The sequence below is a fragment of the Acanthopagrus latus genome, chromosome 20 (assembly GCF_904848185.1).
Source record: "Acanthopagrus latus isolate v.2019 chromosome 20, fAcaLat1.1, whole genome shotgun sequence".
NCBI classification, from domain to species: domain Eukaryota; kingdom Metazoa; phylum Chordata; class Actinopteri; order Spariformes; family Sparidae; genus Acanthopagrus; species Acanthopagrus latus.
This window is the reverse complement of record NC_051058.1, coordinates 16,317,016-16,341,575: the sequence shown is the minus strand read 5'-3', so window position 1 is coordinate 16,341,575 and position 24,560 is coordinate 16,317,016. Positions and strand designations below refer to the sequence as shown.

The window sequence follows — 24,560 nt, the reverse complement described above, 5'->3', positions numbered from 1 at the left end:
TATGTAATAAGTGTAGCCTATTCATATGGGACTCACCCATTTTATACTGGAATTAAATTTGTGAGGGGGACCGACTATGAATGTATAAACACACATATCTCTCTCTTTCTCGCTCAGTGTGGCTCTTTAAATCACACAGAGCTGGTAAGTTCTTGGGTTACACCACTGTATGTTGTGAAAGTGCCCTGTCTATATGCACAGCTCAAAACTGTGATTACTTTTCATTACTGCACGGACGGGGCAAACCTCTAGTTGCACTAGCGGGGGGTGATAAAGTTAAACAGAAAAAGTCCCGAAAAGGTTTCTGTTCAACTTCCATCGTCGTTCTCTTCATCTGAATTTAAAAATACTGCTGGAGTGAGAGAAACATCGCAATAAATTGACGTCGAAACGGAAGTTTTAGCAGCGCGAATAAGTTACTGGACACCCCTCTCCCCCTGTCAAAAGTGGTACGGCTCGCGTATGTTGTCACAGGCTCGTTTAGCGTGCAATCCTGGCCAGTGGTACACTCACTGGGGTGATGTTGTAGTTTGCAGGAGCTGCCCGGAGCAGGACGTGAGGCGACCTGCCCGTTCTGCTTCATTGCCGGACGCCTTGTCCCTTGGCTTCTAAAACACAACACAAAAAAAACTCAACATGGTCCAGCGAAACTAACCGGCTGCCCCGCTGCTTGTTGGAGAGTCCCAGGCGCTCACCGTGATGCTTGTGAGTGTTAGTGTTTTATGCTCAAAGTATGAACTTTATGCGCTATAGCTAACTCAGCTAGCTGCAGTAGTTGGACAGAAGTGTGAACTGTGATGTTAGCTTGTGTTTATGGAAGTGCGTTATGGTGACAAGTTTAATTGGAAGTGACAGGTAACTAAATAGGATTTTATTTGTGGGAACTAAACTTGAAAAGTTAGCTTAGCAACTTTTCCTCATGTATACAACCTTAGCTTACCTGTCTTGGCTGGAGAATTACTTGCATAAATGCAGCCATGACTTATTTTTGTCAGCTCTGTATTTTTTTTTTATTAAGTCAGTATTGCCACATTCAAAAGATTTCACAATGTGAGGAAATGTTGAAGGGAAGGCTAGTCAAACAAAATGTCAGTCACAGTAGACATGTCCATACATATTTCAGAGTCTTAAAATGATCCCCAGTGTTCATGTCAGTGTCATTCACTCATCTTCTCACTGTAAGCCCAGAGAGTATGCTCGACTTTTTTAACATCTAATAAGTGTAAAAACTCAGTTACATGAGCTGACAGAGTGATCAAGTTGTCCATGCAGTTTGCAAAGAGATGCTACATTCCTTGGATCAAAAGGATTTTATGTGATTTGGCCAGCTTTGAAGTGATCTCAGACAGTCTGCTTCACTCATGCTTGGATGGCACACAAGGCAAGATAGGTCAGTGTTGTTTGGTGGCAAACGTGCAAGACCTTTTTAAATCATTTTTCTGGGTACGTGTCTTTACCTGATGACACCACATTTACTTGGCGTCTATGTCATTTGGGATCCTCCTTCTTGTGTGTTTCAGTTAGTGCCTACAGTGGAATGTAGTCGTCTTATCTTTGTCTAGCCAACCCTCCCCTCAGGTATGAAGACCGGGTACGCTGACACACAATCCAACAGATTCTGCAATTTAAGTGCTCACTGGGATAGTAAACACAAGAGCTTGTTTAATCTGAACTCCACAGTGTCCCATGGCCATGGTTATGACTGCTGAATGTGCTTGAAAATGCCTTAATTAGGAATTGAAAAAAAAGAGAAAATGGAAAACTTACTGTCAAAGTATGGATGTATCATTTCTTCCCTGAGCATTTCATATTTTATCATCAGTTGCTCGTGGCCTTTCTGTTGAGTTCAAAATCCTGTTTGCTCTGTAGCCTGCGTGTAACATTCTGTGAGCTCCCGTCACACCAGTTTCTTTGCCAAACTCATTTCCCTTTCATGAGGGATTTTGGAAAAGGGGTTTAAGGGACTGTTTGTGCTGGTTACTTGGACCAGCTCAGTTTTCAGGGCCTTTTTCCTCTGAAACTGAGAGGCATCCACCTGGAGGGCTGGCAAGCTCATCTGAAAAACTGTTGAACAGTTTTTAGCCCGAGTACAAAAGAGGCTGCCAATGGGATCTCGCAGATGATTCCTCTTTCCTTTCCGTATCACTGGAAAAACTTAGACAAAAATCCGAAGGCTCGCTCAGATCCTGTGTAATCATAGTGCCACTGTTATGACAGTGTTCTAACACTCATCAGGAAAAAAGTTAGCTCACCAGCTTTCTCATGCTGTTTCATGTATACATGCAGGGTGAGGGGATGGATAAATTCCTGCTTGGAAAAACTCAAGAGTGCTCCTTTCCCTCCTCTCTTAATTTAAATTGAGAGTTAATAGGGCTGTATCCACTAGGTGTGACTTACTCTCATTTGGGTCTATTAACATGCAATGTTATATTGCTGTGGATGTAGATGGATGCTGGGTCTCCAAGCTTTTGTAATTAAGAGACATTGTTAGATTTAGCATTCAAGTGGACGGTATTTCTCTCCAACTTGGACAGGTGTGTTGAAAGCCTCGATTACAGAGCTCAACAAAGCTCTTGTCCCGGACAAATGTATACAGTGCGAGTGATTATGTATGAGATAATTAAACAGCAGGCCTGCTTTAAAACGTAGGCCTCCTTGGCTGCCATGCATAGCCATGCTGAGCCTTTGTGTTTATGGTAAGTGGGCAGCTGCATGCTTGTGAGACCTTGGCTGTACCCCAGGCCTTCAACTGAGCCTGATAACTACTATTGAAGCCTCCCAGCCATGCTTATTTCTGACTATTCATTCACTGCTTTACATGTAGAGTGTGCCTCCTGTTTGACATAGCCTAATTTCTATGAACATGCGGACAGCTGTGGGCTAGCCCGCGCCCTCACAATGAGTTTCATAAATTTCTTTTCAGTCAGTCAGCCGTGGCAAAACTTGGTGGCACCTGCCCTTTGTGGCTCCTAATTAATGAGGACAGCAACAAAGAAAGATTCGGGTTTCAAAAATCCTTGAATTTTCAGCAGAAAAAGCAAACCTGGTTTGCCAATTTGTTATTTAATTATCCGCTATTCTTGAGCACTGCTTGTTTGTCTGCTTTTTTATGACATGCTCTGTCAACACAGCCACCATTATGATGAGAAATAGAGTCTAAATATGGATCCTGTAGGATCCATGCAACTTAAAGAAGTAGGCCACACAGAGCCAATAGCTCAGGAGAATCAAGCTTTTTAACATCATGCATATTTTTTCCAGCAAAACCTTTATACAGCATTCCTTTCACAAGTTGTATGGTGTTGAAGAGCCGCACAAATCACCTCAGTTAGGTTTCAAGTCGGGCCATCTCAGGTGCTCAGCAGATGCTCCGATTACAGAGACGGCCACAGTCCTGGGATTGTTGCGAGCAGGATGCAGGTGGGACTGCCATGCATGCATTAAATCCAACTGAGGATGTCTGAAAATTCAACCTCATGTTTGAGCTTTTCATCAGTTTACTTTACACAGATGCTCGAGAGCTTTGATAAAACATTTAAAGCATGTGTGATAAGCCTAAAAATAGATACAAAACAGATACAGTTCTCAAATGCGTTGCTCAGTAACCTGCACAAAATGCAACGATGATATCAAACATTGTTGTGTTCCACCAGCTGCCCAAGTGCTATAAAATGGATTAGTATTAGCTCTAATTGTCAGTCAGACACAAAGCTGCCAAATCCTTATGTAATGTTGGCCTAACCAGCAGGATTACTGTCTGAGCAATGTATGCAAAAGCTGCTCTAATTGGGGAAACACAGCTTTCATGGGTCACCGCAGTTTGGATGTCTATTGTAACTGCAAAGCTGACAGTCTGCAGTCTTTCTGGACTTGACCGCAATACACTAGATCTCATATAGAAAGTATCTGATGGTTCTAAAGCAGGCCTCCGCTTTTATAGTTGACCCCATCATCTATGTGGTTTCCTCGCGCCCTATATATCGCTCTTTCAGGCCCTGCGATAGCTTTCTGACACCCCAAAGCAGTGATGGTTGAAAGGCTTTTTGGTGACCACAAAGGAAGTGTGGAGTGCCATCACCTCGTCCAAGGCGCCATCATTGTTGTATCTTGGGACGGCTGCTGTCACTGCAGACTTTCGTTGCAGTCAGTCAGATGCCTGTTTGCATGTGATGAGCGTCTGAGCGAAACGTCCTGCAACGTTCTTCCCCTTCTCGGAGATTAGACTTCTCAGTTGTCACGGTGGTTGCTGCCCCAGCGCAGATAAAGAGCTATCGGGCTGCAGAAGCATAGAGGCTCCCACTGATTCCAGATAATGGCAGCATCATTCTGGAGGTTATGGGGTTATGACATCAGATGGGGAGTGGCGCTCTAGGTGCCTCATTTGACAGATTATATCACTATCTGTGCTTTTAAACATGGCAGGGCATTTTTGTCTGAGATGAACTCATGCAATGGCTCCTTCATTTTGCTTTACAGCTTTCTCTGTACAAGAAGACGGACTGCCCTTTGCCGGCGCTTCTCAAACTGTTTCCTGCTCACAAACTGTCACAAGTTTGAATGCATTTCAAAGGCTGCAGGGCTAGGTTAGGCTTTTATAATTGTGTGTTCAACTTATGTCATGGAGCCGAGGAATGTTTATAATTATGTTATAAACCTCGCCCATTTAAAGCACTCGGCAAAGATTTATGGGATGAAAGCGTAATGCCTGAGCATGAGAAAGGTGATAAATTCTCTGTAACTTGAGGTAATGGATGTCAGTGACAGTTTAGAGTCCAGAGTGTCAGGCCACAGTTAGACATTTCCATTTTTCCAGGGAAGGAAAACACAAGTTAGTGTCCTTTTTGTTTGGGTAAACATCATGTAAAAGAGCGTTTCTGAACTTTGCCAATTTCTTTGGGCGAGGTTTCTTTCTTTTCTGTGTCAATGCCAGCTCCATCCATCACTGAGCCATTAAGGGAAACGTATAAACAACTGTTTCCTCCACCCCAGCACTTCTCTAGATATCTCTGCAGTGGAGCACAGATCTGTGTGGTTAATGGTCACGCAATGTATAAGCTGGCCTGACCTAGTGCAGCACCACAGCTTTGATCAGTTTCCATTCACAGTGGCCACGAGTTAAAGCTGCCAGGCGTCCTTGAACCACGTTGATCTCCTAGTTAGACTCTGCTGCTAAAAACATCCTTGTGTTTAAGTTGTTTTCCTGATGTGATAAATGTCAGTAATGGAAATTATATGCTGAATGCAAACAGCACCTCCAGTATGTCATCTTTGTCAGGGTCTTGTGATGCTGCCCCCCCCTTCCCCTGCAAACACACACACACACACACCACCCCACCACCCGCAGCCTCTGGTGTCGCCTCTTTTGTTTCCCACGGTGTCTCATCTTCTGCACAGAGCACTCTTTTGTTTCACATACACTGTCGCTCTCTCCGTTTCCCCCCCCTTTTTTTTGTCCCTGCAGTTGTTCTGTCATTCAAACACTCTGACCTTGAAGGCATCCTACGACTGTCTCGTGTCCACTGCACTTTGTCTAAGTCCCCTACCTGATGTAGCCTCATTTGGAACCGAGCTGGTGGTAGTAAGAGTCCTCTGTGATGATTATATAGATTTACATCTGTGGCCAATCAGCTGTTTTACTGTAACCGTGGTGCAGCACTAATGCGAAGAGGGTTGTTTTGATAACCGCAAGGTCAGCTATTCCCAGCCAGCCCCTGAGTATTCAATTACACAACTTTGACTTTGCTCTGTTCCTCTCTGTGTGCTCCAGAGTGGAACACTTTGAGGAAACTCACTTACTCTCTCAGATGACTGATAATCCTCCAGATGAACAGAAGAAAACAAGGTATAGAAGTCTAATTTTGGAGGGGCTGGCATCGAAGTAAAAATGCAACTTCAACTTGTTACAGACCACACTATGGCGTCATAGGCGACGCCTCGCAAATCAAAGCGAGTGCTGGTTATGTTTGCTCGCTCACTTGAGAATTAAATGGGCTTGTCAAACCACCAACCTCTCACGAATTTCCACTCTCCATATTTCACTTTTGTGTACGTTGAACAGGTTTGCAAGGGTGCAGGAGTGGAAAATTATAGTAACTTTGGATTCTAAACAGTCGAGGGCTCTTTTGAATGTTTGAATGTTTGAGTGTGTGAGATGAGCTTGAGGGTTCAGTGGAGTCCTCCACCAAAAATGTTTTTCTCTTTTGAGTGTCAAATTCTTAATGCCTGTAGGCTTGAAGGGTGTCTATATAAAGGGTGTTTATAACTTGCTCCTCAATGGAGGACGGTAGCTGCAGGCAGCTTGAATTCACAGTAGTTACAATAGACATTTCACAGACTCTAGTCTCTCTAGGACATAGCTAACAAGACTAGGTAACCAGATGAGAAAGGGTGAAATTCAGGACAGGGGAAGCAGGTGTGGGCGTGGTAATGGCCTCTCATACAGTAGAACACTGAAATTCAAAACTCAACTCTAAGATTATTGTGGTCCTTAAAGTCTATCATTAGGAAAAAGAAACACAATGACTGTGTTGTATGCAACACTGTAAATCATTATTCGTTACATCAAATGTGTTTTATTAATTTCATCAGTTTATGCCACATCTGTCATTCGTCTCGCCCAAGTATGTGTCGGATCACTCCTTCTCTGTGACTGCCTGCGTGCAACTGTACGCTGCTAAAAAATAAAACTACAACTGCCATGATTCATGTAGGCAATGGGCTTTTAAAATTTTAAAAGGCTAAGCTGCAGTACTTGCTACAGCCAATGGAGCACCAGAACAGTACCCATCTTTGGTCAACACCAAAGAAATCTTTAATACGGATCAAACACAGAGAAATGGATTATGCTGCAGAGGTTGTTTGAAAAGTTTCTATAGAAATTTGATACTTAATAACAATTTTTTGCCAGGACTGTGTTGCAGATGGAATCCAATGCAACTGATGTGAATCCACATTAAACTACTCACTCAAGATACACTCTCAGTTGAGTATTGCCTTAAGAGTGCATTGGGTTTGCTCTCCATTGACTGTGCGATCAGAGCCTCCACCCAGCGGATCCGTTCTCCCCAATCCAGCCGGATTTTTGTCTGCTTATATGGTCGGCAGAATGTCAGAAATGTGCTGAATTCTAATCCTATGCTCATCTCTGTGTGTCCGCTCAGGATTGGGCCAAGGAGTGAAGCACATTCCTGAAGGAGTCGAGGGCCGCTGTTTTTAAGCTTATGAGAAACCGGCCCGCTCACACCATGCCCGTCAAGATGGCCGCCAGCTTTTCTTGCCCTCACTGGAACGCCTTGAGACAAGGATGTGCATTGCCATGGTGATCATATTAAAGAAAACACTGGAAAAGAAGGGCGCCGACGATGTAACATCCAAAAGGACAGATTTGGGCCCGGTGAGAGGTTATTTTCTACTTTTGCCAACAGGCCTCAACAGCACTTGTCAAGGTGGAAGATGACAGGTTCTGCTCTAAATCAGAAAATTGTTGCCGGCCACTCATCACTCCACATGAGTTTCATGGCTCTACTTTATATTTTCCTATTTTGTCAACATTAACCAGAGCTGAAATTTGATTTGCAGCTTACCTGAATCAAATTTATTGGAAGTGTTGGCTTACTGAATTTCTGGAAGTGATGTCAAAAGAACTATTTGCATGTTGAAGATGGGAATAACAGATGTTTAGGTTACAATTACTGATAATAGCCTCAAAATAGCTGCCAAGTCTTATCAGCACGGGGTTTGTCATCTCGTGTTGAATCCCCCGTGTTCTATTTACTTCACTCAAAATGACAATGGAGTATTTTAGTTTCACTAGGCAACTCTGACTCATTTTGTAATCAGCATCCATGCAGTTGAAACCTACTCTGTGCCAGCACACACTGAGGAAAATCCCCCACCAGTGTGGACTGAGTTTGCCCTCTCAGCCACGTGAAATGAAGTCATCTTGCACAGACACTGAGATGTCAATCAGAAGCATTTATAGTGGAATCTCTCTCTATGTCTACGGGTTACGCTTTAGCGGCAGAACATGTGCTAAGACATATGCTCTCTGGGCCAGTTATACCCACACAAAATTAGACTTTTTCCACTTGGTTTTAACTTGTAGAATTATTGACTTGTGATTGGTAGAACCTCCTGTGCGTTCCATTCGAACCTCTCTATGTGACTTTCTGGTTTCTGGTGAGCTGACAGTGAATCTCTCTTGTGTTTCTTCAGTTCCAGGCACAGACCATGAGCCAGGGGACTACGCTTTTCTCTTGTGGACTCATGGGTAAGTCTCCCTATATGCACCCAGCACTGTAAGGATGATATGGATCTTTTCAGTAGCAAATAACACAAGTTGTAATTAAGTTGTATATTTTGTGGAAATTTAGCCAAAACTGTAAAAAAAAAAAATAAAAGAAAAAAAAGAAAAAAGTATGAACAAGACAAGGTAATTAGAAGTTATAGAATTGTCTAAAGTTGCCTAACAGAACCAGAGGTACTAAAGAAGTTGCTGACTTGGTAAAAATGTGCCTGGAAATGGAACTTGTGAGTTTGTGGTTACAACAAGGGAAGTTGTGTCCAGGATGTGTTTGGCATTTACATGGTCAAGTTGTAGAACACTGCAGCTTGAGTCTCCAAGGCTAATAATCTAGCAAGCTAATGGGCAGGTAACACAATGCAGGAAATGCAAAGACATAAAGTTGAAGCAAGGGCTGCCCAGTGTGGAAAGAAGCCAGCCAGAAGGACCTTCGGCAATATCAAGATTCTCCTCAGAGAGATAATAATAAAACAAACAAACAAAAAAAAGATGTAGACTGATGTCATCATAATCTCTAAAATTAAAGTTTTCATATTGCCACATATTGGACAGCCAATACTGATATATCCATGTATTGGGCCAATACAAATAAAGAAACATCTCTTCCTTTTTGGGCTGTTGTAAAAGGTGCCCTATTTTATATCACTTACTGGAAAAAACAAGTAATTCTGTAGCTTGTAGGGGCCAGAAAATCTAGAAAGAGGCTAGAAAACGATCCGAGAGGCTTGTCGTATTATAACAGCTCTGAGGAATTATCAGCAGCAGGCCATCCTCTGCTGCATCTGGTCGCCGGTCACACAGCATTATGTGAAACATATCTGACAGGTGTTTTCTGCCCAGATGAATGTGCGTTATTTACTCCGTGTTAGCGGCTTATCATTTGCATGGATCACATTGCGCCCTTGCATGCTTTCAAGCTGAGGACATGTTGTTCCCTAGCTGAAAATTTGGTTAAGACAACAAAGGCCCATATTCCCATATATTTTTAAGCTTACCCAGCTGTATGAGTAATAGTCTCAGCAGGCTTTGTATGGTAAGATTAAATAGCGCTCTGTCCCTGAAGTAACTTGGCTGTGAGTTTGTAAGACTGGCAAAGTCCTGGCAGAGGACTCGACAGCACCAGTAGGTGTTGTTAACACTGCCCTTTGTTCTTGGTCCTGCCCATCTACTGTAGATGGTAATTTGGGGATTTTATATCCCGTGGAGAAGAATAGACCTTCTGCATACCAGGAGTGGGCAGTGGCTCCGACGTTTGGTGCCTGACTCAGAGTTGACTGACCAGTTCAGTTGGCTGACCCCTTCAGCTATTCAAGAGAGTTTGTGTTGTGGCGATAACAGGTGCTTTCCAGGGATTGGTAGCCATGGTGCTGGGGCAGTCAGTCAGCAGTGTTAGATAGGGAGCTGGTGTGATGCAGAACTCTCAACAAAAGAGCAAGATCAGACTGTTTTATGATGGGTTATTGACACGTTATCAACCCTTGCTCGAGGTTTGATATCGAGTCAGTTGGACAGTGAGCTTGGTTCCCTTTCACAATCAGCTGTGCTGACAGACTGTGACACTAAAGCAGTGCCTGGAGGACAGGATTTATTTTTAGTGCCAATTACACAAAGCAGTGAGTAGTGTCAATACAAAGTACACATGCTGGGACCAGTGTGCTGACCGAGGCTGAGGCAGTGTCATGGATGTTGTCCAACATAACCTCTTCTGATTATATACCTCGGCATAAAAAAATTGCTTGTTTTGTTTTATGTTGCACAACATTTTCCTCATATTGTGTTGGGTTCCTCTAAAAGAGTTTGCACACTAGGTCTGAATTTCTACAAGTAAGGACCCAGACCAATCAATGATCAAGATGACATACACAAACTTAGCCCAACTACACTGCATGTCGCCTCAGAGAATGAATTCACCTTTTTTATGTTGTTTAATTCCAATGAATGTGGTGTTTTGTTGCAGAGACAAACCGGTGGTGTGAGGTGGGTCACAGCTGTGCCATACAGCAGAGGCCAGTTGGGACCAGCCTGGAGAGCCTGTGGGATGTCCTGCCGGAGGTGCATAAAAGTTCTGCCAACTGGGACTGGGATGTTGGCTCCACTTCGAGCACAATCACAAGCTTGTTGCAAGACCTCAGTCTGACTGAGGCTGCCTCCTCGCACTCCACTGCACCCCCCAGCAAACGGCAGTGCCGATCCTTGTCTTGCTCTGATGAGCTCGGCGGTTGCCGCTCTACCTGGCGCCCCCAGGGCTCTCGTGTGTGGACGACTGTGGAGAAGAGGAGGTGCCACAGCGGGGGCAGCGTCCAGCGCGGGGGTGTTGGGAACGCTCTCCTCGGCTTCCCAGCCATGCAGCGCAGCTCCAGCTTCAGCCTGCCTGCCCGCTCCAACACCCTGGAGCTGCCCTGCTTCACTCAGCGTCTCCCCTACCCCTCTGCGTTCACTGGCCTGACGCCCTCCTCCTCCATGCCCCTGTCCTCCGAGCCCTCGGCGCAGCCCCTCTACCTCTCTCACGAACAGATCTGCCTCCCTGAGCCTCGTGGACCCTCGCCACCCAGCTCCCCTGACTCCACTCCAGAGCTGGAGCGCCGTGGTGGACAGGGGGGTCTCGCCCGCAGCCGCTCACAGCCGTGCGTCCTGAACGACAAAAAGATTGGTGTGAAGCGCAGAAGACCAGCCGACTCTCACAAACAGAGGCCTTCTTTGGACCTGGCCAAGATGACCCAGGTTGGTAATTACACATCAAACAGAAACAAACTGCTTTGTGTCATATTTAATCAAGGGGGATACCTATCCTGTCCATCACCACTTGAGGCCCAATATACAGTCTGTTAAACAGTCTCTTTAATGTTGCACCTGAACATGCCATGATTTATTAGAAGCAATTTCCTCTGGCATTTTATGTGGCATTTATTTATTGGTTTGAACTTGCCACAGCCCTCTTATGTGCTCCAAGAGATCACAGTCCAGTCTCCAGAGAGACAAGACCCACAGGAAATGGTCATGCCAGCTGGAAGCTCTGCTAGGTCCATCAGTCTCACTAACATTGGCTATTCACACTCTGCTGTTGTGGCAATTTTCTGCTTCCATGCTGGATAAACAAACACTTCCAACTTAAGTCACACCACTGTGTCTGTTCTCCCTCAGCACACCTCAGAGTGTTTCTGCAGGCGTTGTCATTAAATGAGGGCGATCACTCATGCAGGCCTGTTATGAGCCACAGCCCATGGGGGTATCTGCACTTGAAGAAATGGAGAGTTTGAAGCAAAGAATGCTGATTTGATCAGGGCAGGAATTAGGAATCTTAGGAAGTCAGATGCGTCTGTATTTATAATATAAATGATCTTATGAAACCAGTGGCTTGAGCCAATCCACTTCTGATGTCAACAAGACCATCTGTTTCATCTGCACATCCTGACAGGCGTCTCTCTCTCTTTGCCCCGAGAGCACACAGACACACACACAGTAAAATTTCACACGTACGCCGAGTGGATCATAAACACAGAGCTGGACCTGGCCCCTCTGAGAAAGTCACCCAGAGTTCAGCATTGTCTTAACAGCAGCGCTGCTGTGACACGACAAGCAGACGCCACACACGCTCCAAACAGTGACGAGGTCAACGTGGAGAAGAGGGCCTCGGGCGATGCAACTGACAATATTTTCACAGAGGAGCGTCAGGGTGCTGAGATTGTTAGCATTGGATTTGCCCTGCTGTTTGTCCATTGTGTTCTCTGCTCTCCTCCATTAAGAGGGAGTTCTGCGATGTTGGGTTTCAGCTCAGGTGGAAGGCACCAAGCCACTGAAACCACGAGAAACCGTTTTATTACAGCATTTTTTTTTTTTTTTTTTTGAACGATCTTCTTAAATTTCTCTCAAGTGACTCTGGTTTAGAGGCAAGTCCTGGAGTAAATGATTTCCAGATATTTTGGCATAGTTATCAGTGCTGCCTCTGGCTTTGGTTGCACAAGGGTCATTCCTTGCCAGATCACGACAAATTCATAACTTTTCACAGTTCATGTCATGGATTCCCCCCCCCCTTCCAAGAAATCCATGTTAAAAATTCTATTAAATTCATGAGACCTTGTAAGATCCGATGATTCCTGTTGTAAAGTTTTGAAGTTTGGCCCTCAGAGCTAAATTTAATAATATTTGTGAATCTTTCCATGTGCCTTTGTAGTCTCACCAATTGCTTATTTTTCACTGGAGGGAAATTAAATTTGTCCTGAACATCCAGAGCACGCTAAGGATGATTTTATAATAATGTGCTTTTTTAAACAGCTGTTTTTAAATGTTTACCAAACCAATAGCAATAAAACATGTTTTAACTGAATCGTGAATCAAGTTTTTACAAACAGTTTTTTTCCAAAATAAATCTGGGAAGGACCAAAGCGAGTTGGTATGGAACGACCTACGAGTCAATCGAAAATGAGGTTAACTGAAACTTAAAAGGTGCACATGTAGTTTTGGGGAAGAAACAGAAAGATATTCAACAGGAACATCTATGCCTAAACAAAATCTCTTTTTTTCCATGATTGAATAAACTGAATAAACAAACTGACCTTAAAGGACATAACAATTTCATAGTGTTTTAATTTGTTTATATGTGGCAGACCCAAAAAACAATTTCTTCCCAAAACTTCACATTGCCCCTTTAATCGTCTGACGTTATATATGAGGCAGTAATACCAAACATTTCAGCTGCTCATATGTGAGGATTTTCTGCTCTTCTTAACTTAACATGATTTTAAACTGAATTTCTGCTGGTTTTGGACTTTTGTATCAACAAAACAAGCTGACTGAAGAGGTCATCTTGGACTCTGGGAACTTGTAACAGGAAATTTCTACTTTTTTCTGATTCTTTATCGACTTGAGTAAACAGTAATTTAATGAGCTGGAAAAGAGACCAACTGTTTCAACCCAGAAGTCTGAAGTGTGCAGGAAAATCCCAATGGAAAAGTTCTTTTCATGATCATACACTGAAACCTCCTTGGTACTGGACTCGGCGGGGGGGGTTACGTGCTTTACATGTATCACACTACCGGCATTCAAAGTCACCTTACTATTCAAAGATTGGTCACAGTGCTGAGTGTGTCTCTAAAGTGTCCTCTCATCCACACGCCGCCACAGCGGTGTAGTTTACTCAGGGAGAAACTGCTACCCTCTGCGTGGCTCACTGCGGCTCCGTGAATGTCAGGAAGTAGAGCAGCTGTGGCAGAGGTTATAGATCGTGGCACAGGGGAGATGCGTGTTGGGTAAAGAGATATTGATTTCTGTAAATTCAGCTCAGTGGGTGGATCTCTGCCACAACGGGGCCTCATGAGCTATTGATCAGCTTTTATTGACGGAGAGTCAAGGTCAGTATGGATGAGGAGACTCTCAGCTCTCTTCTCCATTTCATTCAGATGGAGGGGGCGATAGGAGCAGACAAACATAGACACCGGCAGCACTTATTTGTGACCCTCATTGGGATGTGGAGCAGTAAGTTTTCTTTGCCAGAAACTGCTCCTTTTGAAGAACATTCTGCACATGTTCCAAGTCAGAGCTATACTTGGTATCGTAAATGTGGATGGCACTGTTTTGCTATATTCCAGACTACACTGCCTTATCATATCGGTCCCATGGTCTGGGAAAGTTTAAGTCCAACGTGCTAATGCAGAAGGCAGCAATGTGACACCGGCCCGGTGCTGACAAATGTTACCCACTTGACCAGCGCCAAGAAAAACAGCAGGGCCCCGTTTGATCTATTGCTGCCCGGCACTGAGACCTTTCTCACTGCTGTCAGGCCGAAGAGGTGGATCATAACTCTGCTTTGCACCCCTTCTTCTCTGCTTCATTCAGAGCTCTAACCACTTTAGGCTCTATAATTCCACATCTAAGCCTTTGATGGATATTACATCTTGAATGTCAGTATTATTGTGGTCATGATAGAGATGAAATTATCATGGGGCAAATGGATGATTAATTTAGCACTCTAAGCAGGAGAAGCTTTGGTCCAGACTGAAATATTTCTGAACTGTTGGATGGGTCGACACCAACTTTTGTTCAGACATTCGTGGTTTCCGGATGATGGATTTCCCTAATGACTCTGGTGAATCTCTTCAGTGCCATCATGAGGTTGATGATTTTAGTTTTGAGTGACAACTCAAATTTGATTGGATTGTCATGATGTTTGGTACAGACACTTGCTCAAAATAAGCAGGTAGAAGGTGACCTCGAATCATTTAAGAAAACACAGATGAATGTGCAGCAGATACACTTGGCTGTGAGCTGCATCCCACAACAGCCCCATGCTTGTTAAGTGTTACATAAGCGCACAAGTGACAGGAGGTTTCACACAGGCCCTATTCTCCTGCGTCCCTCTGGCCTAACACCGTAGTGGTCAGGCATGAGGCAGCTGTCCTGCCTTCTCCACATTAGCCGTACAGATTGGATAAGCCTCTGTCATAAAGCCTCCCGCTCCAGCGTGCACAGCTGTCGCAGGACTGGCCTGCAGCAACTCTGGCACATGTGGACTCGCCTTAGGAAGTTTCTGGCTTTCCCAGATGTATGTGTTCATTGTGCAGTGCCAGTGAAAGGCCAGCAGAGTCAATAGGCTGACATGAGTGATGTTTACCCGGCGGGTATCTGGCCACTTGCTGCATGTGTTCAGTTGGACCCCAGATCGCATAGCCCCACTGATCCAACTGCCACTTGCTCCAGTATGTAATACAGGCTAAATTTATACCCTTCAAATCTTGTTATTTTTTATATTATAGTGGTTGTTGCCCAGTGTCCAGCTCTGACCTCACTGACTCACTCGCAGTACAGTACAGGGATTGTTTTCACAAGATGGCTGTATGCTTTTAGTTTTGTTTGTGCCCTAGTTAGGACATGGGTCAGAGTCCAAGATGAAGAAATGTTTTATGTTTCCTTACTAAATATGCCATCACCATGGGGACTGTGGACTCCTACCAGACCAAAGATTTGACTTGTTTGTTTTGGTAAATACTTGTGTCCTCAAAAACATCAATTTTATGCTTCTAAAAAAACAACCTTTCTGTCTTCCCACAGAAACTTCGGAATTTCCACAGCCTTAGCTGCCCTGGAATCACAGGCGAAGACAGCTGCGAGTCCGGCCAGGCCCTCCTTACTCTCAGGAGCACCGCTCAGTGCGACACCGACGACTCATCTGCAAACGAACACAGCTTTGAGGATGTTCAGCCTCGGACCAAAGAGAGCGAGATCACCAGAAACGTGTCATCAGACCCCACCATCGAGGAGGTGGACTGGAACTCCACGGACTGTGGAGACATGACAACCAATGGGAAGGACAATGAGCCTCTGTGGGCGGGGCTGTGTAGCATGAGGAAGGACGTGTATCAGCTTGGAGGCGAGCTTGACATTGAGCAAATTGAGAGGAACTGAGCTGGACTGTCTTGCTCTCAGGGGAAGCTAATTTAGGGGACTGAAAGTTTCTCACCAGGTGGTACAGCGAACAGTACTGATAGTCTTAAGGAGAAAGCAAGTGGAAAAGCTAATGAAATGAGCGTTCCAGCACTTGTTTTTTTGTTTTTTTTTCCCCTCAAGGAGAGATTGAGCAGGAGCTTTGTGGGCTAAAAGCCCAATTTTGGAGACTTTGTGTAGTCAGAAGCTACTTCCGCGCTGTGCGGTATCTCAACTGTGTCTCAGGAGAACAAGGAAGTCGGGGAGGATGGATTCGGGTGGAGATAATAAAAACTGATAAATAGAAAATTGATATATTAATGTTGGCTCAGAGTATGGGGTCTTTAACATTTCTCTGTAACCCTGATTACCTTCGTTGTACTACATTTGGAGAGAATTCACAGCAGGTTTGTATAAATTCTCTGCACTAGAATGAGTGTCCGTTCTCCTGCTTGTCTTTAATCGTACATGGGTACACGACGGACAGAAAAACGGAGACCACTTCAAGAGCTACTGTTAGCAAAAAGCCCCTTTCACTCTTACTGAGCAACAAGCTGCACGCACACACAGCCTGTAAAGTATATTGAAGAGCTTAACATTTCACACAGTAACATCAGGCTTCTCTGAGATCTATGCTCCCGTTTGTTTGAGAGAAAACTTTGTGATGCTAATAGCGTTAATATTCTTTCTTTTTACGATTTGTAACTACAAAGTTATGTAAAACATGAGCATATTTCTATACAAATAAAACACAGTTTAAATGTGTCATTACTTATCGCATTCTTTCTTTGCTCGTAAAAATTTGGGATGCCGTCTCTGGACAGAGTGTGAAGCGCTTGTTGGATGCTGCGCAATCACATCCAGATGTGACGGGTACATCTGTATTGCCTAGTGGTTCAGTACAGTGTGATGGCGTTAAGTTTGAGGTGTTGAGGTGTTTCTACACAGAGGCAAATGTGGTTTTACTCAAATGTTTTATGATAAACATGATTACATGTGGGGCTGCACAGTGGCCCAGTGGCTAGCACTGCTGCCTCACAGCTAGAAGATCGCCGGTTCGCGTCCCGGTTGGGACGCCTGGGATCTTTCTGTGTGGAGTTTGTATGTTCTCCCTGTGCAAGCGTGGGTTTTCACCGGGTACTCCGGCTTCCTCCCACAGTCCAAAAACATACTGAGGTTAATTGATCATTCTAAATTGTCCGTAGGTGTGAATGAGAGTGTGTGAGAGTGTTCGTCTCTATGTGTGGCCCTGCGATGCGACCTGTCCAGGGTGTCCCCTGCCTTCGCCCTAAGTCAGCTGGGATAGGCTCCAGCCCCCCCGCGACCCTGCAGAGGATTAAGCGGCGTACATAGAATATGTACAGATGATGGATGGATGATTACATGTATCTGTAATAGCAATCCAATTTATTACATGTAAATACATCGATATAGTGATAATACATTTCATCACTGTAATTAAGTACATTTTAAATGCAGGACTTAACTGCAGCATCGCTACTTTTATTTAAGTCAAGCAGTGGGATCCTTGAGGGGGTCCCAGGGACTCACCAGCACCTTATTTCCACTTTAACAACTAAGTTATTAAATAACTAACGCAATGATGACAGTAATGTGTGACTTTTAGTCATGGGTTTCATACACTTAGGATAAAACTTGTGCAAAATGCAAACTTGTTATCAAATGACGTGAAAAGGTCTGAGCAGAAGAATTCTCCTACTGCTACTGGCAGAGCACATGCGTTAACAGCGAGGTCATTGTTGGAGACGTCTTTAATGCAACAATGCAGACTGACCCAATTAAGTGGCAGGAAAGGACAATCACAACCGTAGTAGTGCTACTACTGATGAGTCTGTGTTTGTGTGCTGAAGCGGGGAGTGAGTAGGGAGGACGCCGGGGTAGGGGTGGGAAGTCCGGTCCCCGTTTCTTCTTTTCTCTTTTTTTTTTTGACGGCGGGTGGAATGGTGGAGCGGAGCGGCGGTTCACCCCAGAGACCTCCCTCCCTCCCTGCGCTAGGAAACAAAAGGGGCTTTTTCTCTGAGGAGCACAGTGACGTGGGAGGCGGCTGTGAATGTGGGCCATGTGTCAGGGCTGCTGCTGCTGCTGCTGCTGCTGCTGCTGCTGCTGCTGCTCCGTTTGTCTGCTTCCCCTCCCTGACTCTGGTGCCTGTGCAAAACCTCCAGAATGATCCCGCAGTTAACTTTTTGATTCACTGCTCCAGTACGATGACAAATCCTGCCTGGCTCGGGACGATGCTTGTCATTCTTTGAAAGCATAAGGTGCCACCGAGGGAGGAGAGTCGCCTCATTAAAGAGCAGCTGATTGCTTGACATGCTATGGTCCAGGCTAAAATACGACACAAAGAAAAACTGTGGGATTAAACAGGCCTACATACTCTTGCAATGGGCTTGGTTATCATGCTGTTGCATGAGAGTGTGTGCGCTTGCACAGTGAGGTCATATTTACCCTGTCACAGAGCCGCCTTCGGTGCATGCACGCCCCTGCTTTTCACCAGTTAAGCCCTTTTTTTCGGGTAATGAGTCGAGAAGGAAACGCGTAAACAGAGCGTTTGTAAACGTGCTGTGTGGCAGACTGACACACCGAGGGCCCCCCGGCCTTTAATCAGCCGAGTGACAGAAGTGAAAGGAGGCTGTGTTCCGAGAGAAGATAGGAGTACAGCGGGGGGGGGATGGGGGAGGACGTGCCGTGCCCGTGTCCAGCATTACACTCGTCCACAACCCCCGTCGGCACGGACACAGCAGGGGTGGTGGTCACTCTCGAGCTGCTGCTGGAGGTCATGCACCATCTTATCTGCACTAATGAGTCACCGTCACACTTGATTCGGCTCTGAGGCAACAGGCGTCCCACAGCATTGCGTCAGATGTTTCAGGTGTATTACTGGTGCTCAACACATTCGTCTAAGGATGTTAACGCTTCAAAAAGTTATGTTCAGCAATCTCAAAACTCCATCTTTCTCTGCTCCCCCTCATGCTGATGGAAAGTTGGATGAAGTTTTGGAGTCCACAAAACATTTCTTGAGCATTCTCCTAGAAAAAAAGGTGCAATATGTAAGGATTGGTCACCTTTTTAAGTCATTCTCTAAACAAATAGGGAGCATGGAATGTTATGTAAAAAATGAAACAAAAAATGGCTCCATAGAGCCTAGTCCAAGTCCAACCTGACTCTCAGTAGGCATGGTGGTTAGTATATAATGACTACATTTGAATTTTTTGATGAAATGTACCATCATTTCATTTAAAAAGTGAGACATAAAAATTGCTTGTGCGAGATTTCCCATTTCACAAGAGAAAAAACAAAACACACCAAATTGATTTTTTTTTTCTCTTTCAGTAGTGAAACTCCTCTAATAAACAAATTCAAACATGAAACTGAATCTTGGTGCTGGCTCTCGGGTCGGGTGCCTTCCCCCGCTTGGCAGCACAAATGTGGTCGGGGTGAAAAAACAATTTAGCAGTAGCACCCGGCCACAAAACATTTCCAGTCGAGCAAGTATTGTGTGAGGCTTTTCTAATAAAAAAAGCCAGCGGCGCAATTTTCACCTTGGGCTCTGAGCGACATGCTGCGCTGAATCATTGCACTGTTGCGCCCGGAGGTGGTTGCTGTGTCGAATCTCACCCACACGCTTTGTTGGATTCATGCAAGACCAAACCACAAACTGTGTGCGAGGTACAACTGACTTTTTTTTTTAAAGCTCAGCCAGTGTTATGTCTGAGCAGCAAAAGTCTGCACCCACGTAAAGAGATGTATGAAGGTCGCACAAGCCTTCTCACGTTGAGATAGTTTAAACTGGGAGGTGTGCCTTCAGCGAGGGGGATCGCGAAGGATCCGAGGAGTGAGCACTCGAACGGAAAGCTTTGGCTTTTACAAAAGGTAACTGGACTCCTTCACAGGAGAGAGCCCCAGCAGAGACAGACAGCTTCAAAATTGAGGTCAGCTGTAAGCCTTCAGACCTTTTGCAGACCCGGACAGTTCGTTTACACTGCGTGGTGACATACGAGCACCCTTTTCGCCTGGATTATACATACGCACACGCTCTGGTATGACATCACGGGGTCATGCTCAGTGTCTGGGGAGCCGGGCCTCGGAGGTTTCAGTGGGCAGTTGAGCAGGGGTCGCGTCCCCGGAGAGGGGCCTGTGACGGCCGCGACCATGTCGGCGGAGCACAGACCGCCCTGTGTATTAACCGAGACACTTCTCAGATTGCTCGCAAAGATTCGGAGGGGCGAATCGGGGTGGGGTCGCGGGGGCAGCCAAGAGAGAGAGAGAGAGAGAGAGAGAGAGGAAATTCATGCTCCAGACCCGACAACTTCTGAAGTTCCAGAGCCCTCCCACGCCACCGAGTGCTGTTGGCACGGCCGGCCACAAGGGAAGGGGGAGTGATGAAATGTGGGGAAACCATGTGGCTTGGCGAGTAAGAGCAGGAGGCCCTCCGCTTGGGCCGGCGCCTCACGCACAGAAGGGCGGGGACAAATAACTGAACTGCTGTCAAAACAAGTGCATGTTTCCACGGGTAACGGTGCATTCGGGGCCGCAGGTGTGCGGTGCTGTCTGGTCAGCTGACCCGCCGTTTTCCTGCCGAACAGGAAGAGCCGAACGAGCGGAGATGAAGGTTCAAGGTAGCGCACAGCTGGCAGTTGTTAAGGTGGGTGAGCGCAGGTGCGGTACAAGAGCGGCAGTGTGCGTGGCGCGTAAGAGGAGCCTAACCCAAACAGATGACATACAAAATCGCATGTGAATGTGGGCTCGGAGACACACGGCTGCATTGTGCGCGCAGCGTGCAGAGATGTGGAACGATCTCAGGGGACCTCATTTCTAAAAAATGCCTTGACCTTATTTTAGCTTTTGGTTCAAAAATCATTCCAACGAGCAGGATTAAAAAAATATAATTAGTTTCAGGTTCCGCAGAAAATGTCGATGACACATTATATAAATTAACAAACACAAACTTCGTGCAAATGAGGCCACGCAGACGCATTTAAACAGAAGGCCACATTGTCCGCCTCATGGACTGTATGCATGCGTCCGTCTCCTCACACATGACCCATCCTTTGCATCCCCCCGAGGTGAAAATGAGATCATGAGCTTGATGACCTCAGGTTGTGTAAGGAGAGGATGGAGATAAGGGTTGTGAAAACCCTCGCAGACAGTCAGAATCACGGTATGACTGCAGAAGCCAGTATTTGGAAGATAAGAATCTGGCTAAAGCGTGCCGTGAATCAAGACGGCTTAATGCGACTGACAAGAACGGAAAAATGATGAGAGGTTTGTGAGTGAGAACATTTTTCCTGGATTAGTTTGCTGAAATTAATTGTTTGGTCTTCAAAATGTCAGAAAAACACAGATGGATGTCCAAGACCCAAAGCCCCAAGTGTCGTCTTAGAGGTGCATATTCAGTCTTAAAAACAAAAACATAATAGCTGTAAATAGAGGTTGGATGGAGACCCGAGTCTGCAGCCATGCTCTGTGGCTTATGTTTAGCAGGCATCATTTTTGTGTTCATGTCAATACCCTTGGTTTAAAATATTAGCAGGCTAATGCTTGTGCAGCAGAGGCTGATGGAAATGTCATCAGTCGTTGCAGCTATTTGGCTGTTCACCAAAGTGTTTGATAAATTGACAATTTTTTAAGCAGACCAAAAGTCTTCGGGTCCTCAGAGGTATTACAATCCTGAGGGGAACATGAACGTGTCAACAAAAAAATTCCGTGGCTAATGTTTGGTGAGGCATTTCAATCAAAACCACAAGCCTGCTGGGTGGCGCAGGAGGAAAAATCAAAGGATTACCGATGTCGTTAGGTTCATCGTCAGGGGACCATGAATGTCTGCAAAGAATTTCATTGAAATCCACCCAATAAACATTGAGATACTGAAAATCTACTTTAAAGGTTCCAGCTAAACCCCAGTTAAGTCCAGCTCATGGAGAACCTTCGATCTGAAATCACGCGAGAGGCGTGCTGTTGCTGGAAAACAACGGTGCAAAGGTAAGTCAGAGTTGGAGAGCTTGGAGTTCACCTGGGAGGAACTGCCAGTGAGAGTTTATTCGAAGTTGTGGCCAGGTGTTATGATGGTTTCAACAATCTAGATGAGGTAACAAGCTGATTACAAAAGGAATCCTATTATGTTTACAAAAAGACGTATAGCCTCAGGAATTGTTACCGTAAAGGTGTCAGATAATAACTCTACGTAGACGTAACTTTGACGGTCACAGTTGCCCCAAAGGATAACATTTTGGTTAAATTCGAAACATTTACTCACCAAAAGATGTAAGGCTGGAATACTACTTTTTTTGTCCTTTCAGTAGCAAAAACCTACAAATGCTTCACATTTCTGTTCAATAGAATACTTCAAATTGTTGGTTTAATTCTTTAATATAGTACATTAGAACATTTCCTCTTGATTGACTGAGGCAAATAAGCTGTTAATCTCTTCAGGACTAACCTTGTTTACTTGATTCTAAGTACACTTAATGCGTGTCAACAGTGAGGTCAGCCACGGCTGTGTAACGCAGTGAGAAAACAACGCTGAACACATTTCAGAAAGTCCAAAGATGACAAATAACCTCCAACTGGAAAATCACCACAACAGCAGCTTCAGTCATTCAGTCAGTCATTCAGTCAAGGATCTGACAGCATGTTGAGTCTGTCGATACTGTCGCCGTGTCAGTGAGGTCACACATGCCCAGACATGTCTCCTGAAATGAGGTCATCTTCATTATTTGAAAGGCAATCTTGCCTCGCAGACGGCAGGTCACAGCGGGGGGGGAAATCAATGTGCCGCACTTCCAGCAGGAACGTCGCTGTTTACCTCTCACGCCAGCCCGCCGAGGTGAACTTCTGCTCATTTGTAAACCCGTGTGAAAGGGGTGGATGACCTCGAGCCAGCCTGAGAGGTGTGGTTGTCAACCGGCACACTTGGTGAGGGGGGGGGGGGGCGCGTGTGTTTTTCTAGCAAGGATGAACCTGCCGAAAAGGGGGTGGGCTGCTGCTGAAAAACTGTGGCCTACATCTCACAGAATTGCTGCACTTTCACAAACTGGGGGGGAAAAAAAAATCCTATTTAAAGCCAAGGGAATTCATCTGAGAGTAGTCAAATACATGTTTAATAGCTCCATACAAGGCCAACAGGCAGTAACATAATGGACAAAACACTGAGTCAAACAATGTGCAAGCTGTTGGGGAAAAAAAAAACTGGGTACCAGCTGCTAGTACTTTGCCGTGTACATTAATATTTATTTCCCAATCAGAAAATAGGAGTGGTACAACCCGGCTCGGACACAGTTTCATAATACTTTCGTAGCATTTCATTACCTTTAATTGCCCAATAACATTCAAGCTTGTGTCAGCTAATGGTGAAGTGAACCAGAAAGACCTCAATGAATCACTTGGCAATGGCCTTTTGTTCTTGCTGAATCTATTTGGTACACTGAAACCTCGGGGGCAGCGATGGAGAATCGTTTTGTTTTTACGCCCCACTTCCAGAGGCCTCAACGATCCAGCTGGCACACGAAAGCCCAATAACCAATCTTTTTTTTTTTCTCTCGTCCTCCTCGCCCCCCCTCATCATTTTATTTAACCTCACTGTAGACTCTGACATGAATGCACCGCGTCTAATGAGTGTCAATTAACAATGAAACAATGACGGGGCACCGGCCCAGCAGAGGCAGCGTACAGTCAAGTAAATAAAGATAAGCTCTTGTAGATTTGTGATTCTTCGGTCTGATGATGGAGGGGGCCCGTTTCAATTTTTGTTTATAGAGGGGGGGGAAACACGAGCAAGCGCACCAGCGTAATTCATCACACTCGGGCCGGGTTCTGCATTTATCATCTCCGAGACCAGCTCACTTCCCATTTCCAGCCATTTGTTTTTGTAAAACAAAAGCTGCTCCGATGTGAACTCCAGTTTCAACAAGAGCCAAGGCTGTTCTTTCCCCAGTGCTCTGAGACCTTGAGCCCTTTAAAAAACAAGTTCTGTGACAATGGCTCGGACAAATTGCCATATTCGGGGAGAGATCACTGACTTCTCCCCGCTGCTCCGTTGAGGTTGTGCATTTTTTGGGTTAATGGAGTGAGCAACGGAATATTGCAAACACATAACGGGCTGCTTATATTGATTAAAGTTCCCATATAATGCTTATTTTCAGTGTGATACATTAGTTTAAGGTGTCTACTAGAAAATGCTAAAAAAAAAAAAAGCGCACATCATTTTCTCATACTGTCCATTACTGCAGCACCTCTATTCACACTCTAACAGGCTTCACCCACCGCGTTTCTGGGACACCTCTGTCATTGGTTTAACAACCACAGTCGTGCTGGTGGCGACACCTCACAGCACTCCTGACAGCTTGTTTGAAGTCCGGCTCCTGTGAATTTTAGCAATTGTGGAGACACACAATGTTGCTGAGCTGCACTGTTCATTAAATATTAGACGAAAAATGTTGTGGTCGAACTTGAGAAATTTAAGAATTAGCCAACCCAGCCACATGACTGGAGCAGGGAGCATCGGGGTAGTGTCTGTATTCACACTGCAAGCACAGACTGAGGGTTAGCTGAAGCTAGCTAGTTAGCATGCTAACTCAAGTTGATATCTCTGCAACACAATACAAAGACGTCATAATGTCGACACTGTCACTTCTTCACTTTCTGTTGATGATTTCCGTTATCTTTTCTTTAAAAATGTTTTTCAAATAAAATTCTTACATACTACACATACATTTAAACACAGTGTCTGAATATTGTCTGTAAATTCCTCCACTGATTGAGAAATTGTTCACAGTATTTACACAGCATGTAACCTTGTATTGTAATCAAAAAAAGACAGGAAATC

General features: G+C 45.0%; 1 protein-coding gene across 2 annotated transcripts; it reads left to right on the top strand.

The window, feature by feature from the left end:
* Positions 1-493: 493 nt before the first annotated feature.
* On the top strand, positions 494-16,489 carry fam53b (family with sequence similarity 53 member B). Of its 2 annotated transcripts, XM_037081810.1 has the most exons (6): positions 494-705; positions 6,908-6,981; positions 7,161-7,393; positions 8,215-8,269; positions 10,260-11,023; positions 15,347-16,489. In XM_037081810.1, exons 3-6 carry the CDS (start codon positions 7,304-7,306, stop codon positions 15,698-15,700), a joined length of 1,263 nt encoding a protein of 420 aa, XP_036937705.1. In that variant the 5' UTR covers positions 494-705; positions 6,908-6,981; positions 7,161-7,303; the 3' UTR covers positions 15,701-16,489. The 2 variants fall into 2 exon arrangements, with proteins under 2 accessions (XP_036937705.1, XP_036937704.1); XM_037081809.1 differs by lacking the exon at positions 6,908-6,981.
* The last annotated feature ends 8,071 nt before the right edge of the window (positions 16,490-24,560 follow it).